Below are 8,731 nucleotides of genomic sequence, written 5' to 3' on the forward strand. Positions count from 1 at the left end.
TGCTTAGATTTTCCTGTTGTACTCGTAAACTACAGCGTAATGTGGTATCATTGAAAGGAACAGCCCCCATGCGTCGACAGATTCTGGAGTGCACAAAGCGGCAACCTCGTCCACTGGCCACAGTCATTGTGGTTTCTGCCGGGCTCCGTTGGTGACGTTTGCCTAATATTCTTCTGAATTTTCATTGAAGATAACGATGGCCGATGGAAAGAAGTATGTAAACTATTTGTGTCGTTTTGAACTCTGAAAATTGTTCCACAGTTTATTTTACGAATGTGTTGATATATTTGTGTATTGCCACCCGAGACACGGTACTACTAGCCTATGCCTCGTCTACCGTCAAAAGTACATTGTCATCATGTCGGATGTTTTTAACTATTTCGAAGCATTTTATCTTTCATTCGCTTGCTCTTTATATTCTTTCTGATGGGTAGCAACCGAGTTTTAACCGTTTGTCGGCCATTTGACACATTTATACCCTCACCGGCACAATTTCTCTCGGGGGGGTACTCCAAGGGGAATAATGATCTAACCTGCTATCGCCATCCAAAAGATCGTTCTCCTCTCAATTTTTTGCCTTTTCACTTTCTAATTTGGATTATTATTCTAATTTTGGAGCACGTTTTCTTACATTTCCGCCCTAAAATTTTTAGAACTTGTGCACTTACAGCATACCAGATATTCTCCGCTTCTCTATCAGTACCATTTAAAATCAGCTGAGTATTCGATCTCATGGAAAATCTCTTTCAAACAATATCCTACCCTTGGTCTTTTGCCTCCTAAACTCTTTCCTTATTATATCTTGTGTTGTAAATTTCTGTTTACACAAGCAAATTCAAAATTCACAAATTAAATTAATTTCATTCATCAGCCTCCCAACCAGAAGAAAAAATAGTAACAACCATTCTTTCTTCTTTTGAACCCACTCAGTAATGGTTAATTGACAGGCTTCCAACAGTCCAAATCAGATTGTTATGAGCTATTTCACTATTGCTTCTTGCATCGTGCATTTATGATTTGCTACACCATCCTTTTTGTGGCAATTTTTACTTATCTCCTACCATGAATGAAGTACACTTTACTTTCCATTGTTAATTGTATTTTGACTTGTATTTTGACTACCAACCAAATTATGGCTGTGGTTATGTCTCTCAGATTTTAGGCCTTTGTTATTAATGACACCCTTTTTCTAGAATTGAGTTGGTAACTATTTGTTTACTGTAATTGTCAGCCAGAAGCTTAATGTTCAATTTAGAAATCTGAAGGTGGTAGTCTGTAAACTCAGTATTTTTGGCTGGCTGCCAATATCTCTTTGTCCACTCACCCCTCAAAGACAATTGATTTCTCAGTTGCATCATTGTCAAAGTATCAGGTCACGATGGTGGGAAAACGGGACAATGCCCCTAAGAAACTGGAGAGTAAAGCCACTTCAGCCTTTTCAAAGTCAAATGTCAAAAGTAAAAAGAATGAGTCCACTTCTAAAACTTTAGCAAAGTCTGAAACAAAGCCTGTTCATTCTTCCAATGTCAAGAGAAAAGAAAGGTATCTGGAAGGGGAAAAAAAAAAATCTTTAGTTTTTTTTAAGTCTTCCATAATTGGTGTCTGCTTGTAGGACTAAAACTTCTCTATCAATCTTATCAGTCTGAACGTCACAATTTTAATTTTAATCTTTTCTGTGTTTCAGCCCTGATGATTTGGCTACAGCGATTTTGCGTCGCAAGGACCGTCCCAACAGGCTTCTTGTTGAAGAGGCTGTCAATGATGACAACTCAGTAGTAGCTCTGTCTCAAGTAAGATTCTTGGTTAATGTGAAATTTAGTTCAGACTAATATATTTCATATATTGTTCATGTATGTGTGTTGTTTCAGGCCAAAATGGATGAGCTGCAGTTATTCAGGGGTGATACAGTTCTCCTTAAAGGGAAACGAAGGAAGGAAACTGTTTGCATTGTCCTTGCCGATGAGACTGTTCCTGACGAGAAAATAAGGATGAACCGCGTTGTGCGCAACAATTTGAGAGTTCGCCTATCTGATGTAGTTTCAGTCCAGCCATGCCCTGATGTCAAATATGGCAAAAGGATCCATGTCCTACCAATTGATGACACTGTCGAAGGACTGACTGGCAATCTGTTTGAAGTTTACTTGAAGCCTTATTTCTTAGAAGCATATAGGCCCATCCACAAGGATGATGCTTTCATAGTACGCGGAGGTATGAGAGCTGTTGAGTTCAAAGTAGTTGAAACTGACCCATCCCCGTACTGCATTGTGGCACCAGATACTGTCATTCATTGTGATGGTGACCCAATCAAGAGGGAAGAAGAGGAAGAAGCTTTGAATGCAGTTGGATATGATGACATTGGTGGCTGCAGAAAGCAGCTTGCACAAATTAAGGAAATGGTTGAATTGCCCTTGCGTCATCCTAGTCTGTTCAAGGCTATTGGTGTGAAACCACCTCGAGGTATTCTACTGTACGGACCTCCTGGTACAGGAAAAACATTGATAGCGAGAGCTGTGGCTAATGAGACCGGTGCTTTCTTCTTCCTAATCAATGGACCAGAGATCATGAGTAAGCTGGCTGGAGAGTCTGAGAGCAATTTGAGAAAAGCCTTTGAAGAAGCTGATAAAAACTCTCCTTCCATTATTTTTATTGATGAGTTGGATGCCATTGCCCCTAAAAGAGAGAAGACGCATGGCGAAGTTGAACGTCGTATTGTTTCTCAACTTCTCACTCTTATGGATGGTCTGAAACAAAGTTCACATGTTATTGTGATGGCTGCAACCAACCGACCCAATTCAATTGATGGAGCTCTTCGTCGCTTTGGTCGATTTGACAGGGAAATTGACATTGGTATTCCTGATGCCACTGGTCGTCTGGAGATCCTGCGAATTCACACAAAGAACATGAAGCTTGCAGATGATGTCGACCTAGAACAAATTGCTGCCGAAACTCATGGTCATGTTGGTGCTGATTTGGCCTCACTTTGCTCAGAATCTGCTCTCCAGCAAATTCGTGAGAAGATGGATCTAATTGATCTTGATGATGATCAAATTGATGCTGAAGTTTTGAACTCTTTGGCTGTCACAATGGAGAACTTCAGGTATGCCATGGGCAAGAGTAGTCCTAGTGCTCTGCGTGAGACTGTGGTTGAAGTGCCAAATGTCTCATGGAAAGACATTGGAGGATTGGAGAATGTCAAGCGTGAGCTCCAAGAACTTGTCCAGTATCCTGTTGAACATCCTGACAAGTTCCTTAAGTTTGGCATGCAGCCATCTCGTGGTGTCTTGTTCTATGGGCCACCTGGTTGTGGTAAAACACTCTTGGCCAAGGCTATTGCTAATGAGTGTCAGGCTAATTTCATTTCTGTGAAAGGACCTGAGCTGCTTACAATGTGGTTCGGTGAATCTGAAGCCAATGTAAGAGATGTGTTCGACAAGGCTAGATCTGCTGCGCCTTGTGTTCTCTTCTTTGATGAGTTGGATTCCATTGCCAAGTCTCGAGGTGGTAATGTCGGTGATGCTGGCGGCGCTGCTGACAGAGTTATTAACCAGATTCTTACTGAAATGGATGGCATGGGTGCTAAGAAAAACGTCTTCATCATTGGAGCTACCAACAGACCAGACATCATTGATCCCGCCATTCTCCGTCCTGGAAGACTTGATCAGCTGATTTACATTCCCTTGCCAGACGAGAAGTCTCGAGAGGCCATCATCAAGGCAAACATGCGGAAGTCTCCTGTTGCTCCTGAAGTGGATATGACATACATTGCCAAGGTGACACATGGCTTCTCTGGTGCTGATTTGACTGAAATCTGTCAACGGGCATGTAAGTTGGCTATTCGCCAGTGCATTGAAGCGGAGATCAGGAGAGAACGTGAGAGAGCTGCTAATGCAAATGCTGCTATGGATGTGAGTATTTTCATTGCTTGTTTTGTTTATTCAATATATTTTCAAGTTAGTCACCAATGCTTGTTATCTATTTTTGTAGATGGATGAGGAGGACCCAGTTCCAGAAATCACAAAGGCTCATTTTGAGGAAGCCATGCGCTTTGCTCGGCGATCAGTTTCTGATAATGATATTCGCAAGTATGAGATGTTTTCACAAACACTCCAGCAGTCCCGTGGTTTTGGAACCAACTTCCGGTAAGTCTTATCTGGTGTACTCAAGATGTACTTACTATTTCCATCTTGTCAAGTGCCTATTCACTTTTGCTGTGTGTGAAGGATTTATTTAATTCTTAATTTATTTATTTACAGGTTCCCCAACGCAGCACCTGGAAATACCGCTGGTGGTGGAACTGGTGGTGACCAAGGTGGTACCTTCCAAGATGACGGTGATGATGACTTGTACAGTTAGATTTATAAGTGTTTTTTTAGGTCATTATTGGTGTCAGCTTTGCCGAACAAGTCTTTGAATTTCCAACTCTCGGAAATAGGCTTTGGGCTTATGCTGTGATCATCATAGTATGCATAAAGTTCTCATATAATTTTTCTATTTGAAATAGATTTTAACAAAGAGAAACCATATAAGAGGGAGAATGAATGAGCATTTATGTAATGTCCTTTCAAAATGTGCAATTTTCATCAGTTTAGCTTTTAATCAGGTGTTACCAACAGCTAATTCATTTTAGAAAGTTTTATTTGGATCCAGATCGTAACTATATCTTGTAAGTTGGATTATAACCCTGTAAGCACCATTTTTCAACAAATAAATCTGCAAAAAGGAATCCAAACTAATGTCAGTATTGACCTTTTATTTATCTATGTTAAACCAGTAAACAGTAAATTAAGTACATGCATTCAATGAATTCAATCCCAGTAAACTAACATGAGCAAAGCATGAGCCACCAATGTGTCTGTCTCATGTATGACAGAACAGTAGCCATCACAATCTGAGTTCCACAGTGCTGCAAAATGAGAGCAAAATCTCTGTTGTCTCTTCTCAATGATCCGTACAACACACGCTGTCTTGTACCTAAAAAAAAAAAAATGAGTGACAGGGTAAGATAAATTTATTCTCAAGACCTCCCCGCCGCTCACTTCCCACCTCTTCAAGTCGAGCTTGGCGGTGGCGCGCGTGATGAACGCCGCCAGGATCCGGCAGGCGTCCGCTGTCCACGCGTCGTTGTACTCGGCCTGCGTCCTGGAGCTGTCGCAGCTGTCGTCCTCGGGGCCCAGCCCGCTCAGGCCCCGCTCGAGCGCGTCGTGGAGGCAGCGCTCCACGGAGAACAGGTCGGGGCGATGGGTGGGCGGCAGGGGCGGCGGCGGCGGTGGCGAGGCGGGCCTCAGCGCCATGGGGAACAGGAGCCCGCGGCGCCACCGGCCCCAGCGGGAGCGCGCGGGCTGGCTGGAAGTCAAGTGACGGGTGCTTGAATGCCGGCTTTGACTTTGGTCCCGCTCGCCGCCGTTGGGCGCCGCGCCGTGGGCCAAGACAGACCCGCCCGCACGCCGACCTTTGTTTAGCCAGCTAGCAACACGAGCAGAGACTCGTTATTCCCTCTCCCCAAGCCGATTTGTTTACCTGACTTTCGGGGGCTTCTCCGGTGACCGGGTGCGGGCCTGCAGCTGCTGCAGCTGCCGCAGCGCGCTGCTCAGTCGGCGATGGCGGTTCAGAGTTACGGCATACAGCGCCATCACTGTCGGAATCACACAATAGTTGTTACTGTTACGCAGTCCAATGCCCAGGGTCGGTCGCTGCTGAATAAGTGCAGAGGTGACCCTCTAACCCGAAAGTTCCCACCCCCTGCGCGCATTCCTCCTTACCCCCCAAGTCACTGTGGTTCTCTAGCTGCAACAGGAGGTTCCTCAGTCCTTTGGGCAAGACGTTGTCGATGTGGTGTATCAGAGCCTCGGCGGCAGGGTCAGTGGAAGAGGCCGGCACTGCCAGGGGTGGTCGCTTTATGGAGAAAACGGCGGACCTTGGTCTCCTCAGCTCTGCTCGGCCCGGCGTCGTCGTCGGCTCCGAAGGTGGAGGGGGCTGCACCACGAAGGCTTTCCCCTCCCACACACTGTAGCATTTTGGCAACAAAGTCTCGTCAATCGAGTGCGGGTAACACCGACACATACCTCGCTAAGCGCGTTACCTAAGGGGTCGTCCAGAAAGTACGTCCGTCACTCGCCGTTACGGAACTGGCAAGCTCTCATAGCGCCTGGTAGGTAGGCAACATCTCGCTAGCTGTGCATGCGTGTACCGCGGGCTGGCCTACCCCGAGTCTCGCAGGCGCCGAGCTCCCGTCATTTGCCGAATGAATCTTGAGAAAAACAGACGTACTTTCTTGTCGATCCCTATTCGGCCTTCATTTACCCCACGCGGTCAACGTGCGGCGCCTCCTGGTCCTGGTGGTTCGCTGTGTCGCCCGCACGCCCCTGCGGGCTCGCCGAACGGCTCGCCGACCTGGGGGCGGCTGGCGCTCGCCAGAGCACCGCCGACGATCCTGCCCACTTGTCGCCCGTGGTCGGCGGGGTGCCCTTGCAATCCGCGGCCGGTGTTGTGCTCGTGTGAAAGTCGCCCATCCCCATCCTCGACATTTTCAAGTACGGGTCGGTTTCGAGGGTGCTCTTAATTTTTGTGCCACTTTGTATCTGGACCTTTACATCTCCGCTTCTTGTGACGAGAGCTGAGAGGGGAGAAGGAGTTCAAATGAGTTGACTACGTGCCTGTGCTGAAGCAGTACCGCTGAGTAATAAGCCCGACAGACCTCTCGCCGCACTTGGTCCTCGGTGTACTGCCCTTTCCTGTGGGTGTTGTTGAGGCCGGTCGCTGGACGGGGTCGCGCCTCTGACCGCAGTACGACTGGTGCGTCCGTTTGATGCCGATCCTACGTCACCCGAGACCCCGGACGTCGTCTCGTGCCCAGAAACAGCTATCACGGAGCTTGCCACGGCTCGGTCGGCGTCGCTCGGAATGGCCGCCTCCTTCGTGAGCGATCTTCGCGACATGGCCGACGGGGTCGACCTTCGGCTGACGCCTGCTTCATGACTGGCACGGGACTGGCCCTCGTTGCCCAGACTAGTGCTCCTTCGGCTGGGACTTCCCTGGGCAACGTCACCTCGACTAGCATGGTCCTCCTCACCTTGACCGACGCCAACTGGGATTAAACTTTCAACGCCTGTTCGACTTGCTTCGTCCTCACCGACGCCGGTCAGACTGGTGCCTCTTCGGCTGGGACTTCCATGCTGGATGTCGACTCGACCGACGCTTCCACGACTTGCTGCGTCCTGACGGACGCCGGCCAGACTGGAGCCTCTTCGACTGGGACTTCCCTGGTCGATGTCGACTCGGCCGACGCTCCCACGACTTGCTGCGTCCTGACGGACGGCGGCCAGACTGGTGCCTCTTCGGCTAGGACTTCCCTGGCCAGCGTCTCCCCGACCAACGCTTCCCCGACTTGCTTCGTCCTGACGGACGCCGGCCGGGCTGGCGCCTCTTCGGCTGGGACTTCCCTGGTCGATGTCGTCTCGACTGACGCTCCAAGTGGGTGGGTGGAGCGGCGCAGTGCCGACGGAGGACCCAACGAGGGAGGGTGTCTGCGAGCCCGCTTTCGCCGTCGACAGGAAGCCCGCAAGGCCGGTGGTGAACACGCCGCGGTCAGACAGTGACGTCGCCACAGTTTGGCGCGACTCTCTTTGCTGCGCGAAACTCCCCGTGGCGCTCAGCCCGGCGAAAAAGGAGCGTTCTCGGGCGGGCCCGGGAGACGCAGGCAGGCGCAAGAGCGCTGCCAAGTCCTCCGGCGCGCCCGGGGGCGCCTCCAGAACAGTGTCGACGGAGTGCTGTCGAGAGAAGCCACCCCCGTGCCCAGACGCAACGGTCAGCTGTGACCCCACGGTTGCGGCAGGGCCTGCCAGGTTGTGACTTAGGCCAGCTGGCCGAGGGTCGGGGTCGGTGCCTTTCACGCGCAGCTGGATGGCTGATGACTTCCTGCGAAGCGTCCCACTTATTGACGACACCCGAGAAGAGCCCGCCTTCCCTTCTTGCCGAGGGGCCCCCGCTGTTTGCCGTGGGGGCTGCTGGGGTGTCGGCTTGGTAGGCGCCTCGACACGGACGACGACCGTGTCTGCAGAGTCTCGAGAGAACCCGCCACGGCTGGAGCGCGAACGCGATGAGCCCTCCTCTTGGCGGTCCCCGGCGGCCACGGGCCGCACCCGCGGCGGACCGTCGGCGATCACCTCATAGGCGCTTTCGATCTTCTGTGGCAGTGGCCTGCTGCCCAGAGAACTGTCTGCCAGTACCTCCTGCGCGCTTGAAGCGGTCTGCTCCGACACCCTAGGCATGACGGGCACGTCGAAGGATCCGGCTACCGTGTCCTGGGAAAGTCTGCCAACATTTCTATGCAGGGAATCTGGCGTTCCCCCATGACTGCGAAAAGGAAATTTTTTATGACAAACGCGACATTTTTTATTTCATTTTTTTTAAATTTAAAAACTGTAGTTTTTTTCACGTTTTGTCATTATGGACGTCGACCACCCTCTTACCTGTCACCCCTCCCCCTGGTTCCGCGTGGTATCGGTCGTGTCGGCGGTCTCTGCTGACGGTCGGTCATGTTTCCAACAAACAATCGGGAACGCTGAGGGGGCAAGATGCTTAAAGAGCGAAAGAACGTAAAGGGGGTGGGGGTATGAGGGATCGTCTGAAAAGAAAGTGCCTTTTCAATAATCCAACGTCCAACGCCGCCCTAATTAGCTGCATTTGTTTCCTTTTCTGTGAAGAGGAGGGAAGGGCAGAGGCGAGAGGCGGG

General features: G+C 49.8%; 3 protein-coding genes across 3 annotated transcripts; 1 reads left to right on the top strand and 2 right to left on the bottom strand.

The window, feature by feature from the left end:
• Positions 1 to 46: 46 nt before the first annotated feature.
• On the top strand, positions 47 to 4,733 carry LOC113205725 (transitional endoplasmic reticulum ATPase TER94). Its single transcript, XM_026421447.2, has 5 exons — positions 47 to 213; positions 1,685 to 1,790; positions 1,869 to 3,905; positions 3,985 to 4,139; positions 4,254 to 4,733. The coding sequence occupies exons 1-5, from the start codon at positions 197 to 199 to the stop codon at positions 4,351 to 4,353; spliced, it is 2,415 nt and encodes an 804-aa protein (XP_026277232.1). The 5' UTR covers positions 47 to 196; the 3' UTR covers positions 4,354 to 4,733.
• Positions 4,734 to 4,742: 9 nt separating this feature from the next.
• Positions 4,743 to 5,465, bottom strand: LOC127749433 (uncharacterized). Its single transcript, XM_052267515.1, has 2 exons — positions 5,044 to 5,465; positions 4,743 to 4,971 (listed from the first exon to the last, which is right to left on the bottom strand). Exons 1-2 carry the CDS (start codon positions 5,289 to 5,291, stop codon positions 4,806 to 4,808), a joined length of 414 nt encoding a protein of 137 aa, XP_052123475.1. The 5' UTR covers positions 5,292 to 5,465; the 3' UTR covers positions 4,743 to 4,805.
• Positions 5,466 to 5,506: 41 nt separating this feature from the next.
• LOC113205736 (uncharacterized) lies at positions 5,507 to 6,060 on the bottom strand. The gene is made up of 2 exons (XM_026421467.2): positions 5,760 to 6,060; positions 5,507 to 5,632 (listed from the first exon to the last, which is right to left on the bottom strand). Exons 1-2 carry the CDS (start codon positions 6,058 to 6,060, stop codon positions 5,514 to 5,516), a joined length of 420 nt encoding a protein of 139 aa, XP_026277252.2. The 3' UTR covers positions 5,507 to 5,513.
• Positions 6,061 to 8,731: the final 2,671 nt, after the last annotated feature.

The sequence above is a fragment of the Frankliniella occidentalis genome, unplaced genomic scaffold (assembly GCF_000697945.3).
Source record: "Frankliniella occidentalis isolate FOCC.00 unplaced genomic scaffold, Focc_3.1 Scaffold53, whole genome shotgun sequence".
Lineage (NCBI taxonomy): Eukaryota > Metazoa > Arthropoda > Insecta > Thysanoptera > Thripidae > Frankliniella > Frankliniella occidentalis.

Bases quoted from the DNA above. Each gene is read 5' to 3' on its own strand.
- LOC113205725 (XM_026421447.2), top strand. The intron at 1,791-1,868 runs GTAAGATTCTTG...GTGTTGTTTCAG, and splicing joins CAGTAGTAGCTCTGTCTCAA to GCCAAAATGGATGAGCTGCA. The intron at 3,906-3,984 runs GTGAGTATTTTC...CTATTTTTGTAG, and splicing joins ATGCAAATGCTGCTATGGAT to ATGGATGAGGAGGACCCAGT.
- LOC127749433 (XM_052267515.1), bottom strand. From the start codon at position 5,291: ATGGCGCTGAGGCCCGCCTCGCCACCGCCGCCGCCGCCCCTGCCGCCC. The intron at 4,972-5,043 runs GTGGGAAGTGAG...TTTTTTTTTTAG, and splicing joins GCCAAGCTCGACTTGAAGAG to GTACAAGACAGCGTGTGTTG.
- LOC113205736 (XM_026421467.2), bottom strand. From the start codon at position 6,060: ATGTGTCGGTGTTACCCGCACTCGATTGACGAGACTTTGTTGCCAAAA. The intron at 5,633-5,759 runs GTAAGGAGGAAT...TGATTCCGACAG, and splicing joins GAACCACAGTGACTTGGGGG to TGATGGCGCTGTATGCCGTA.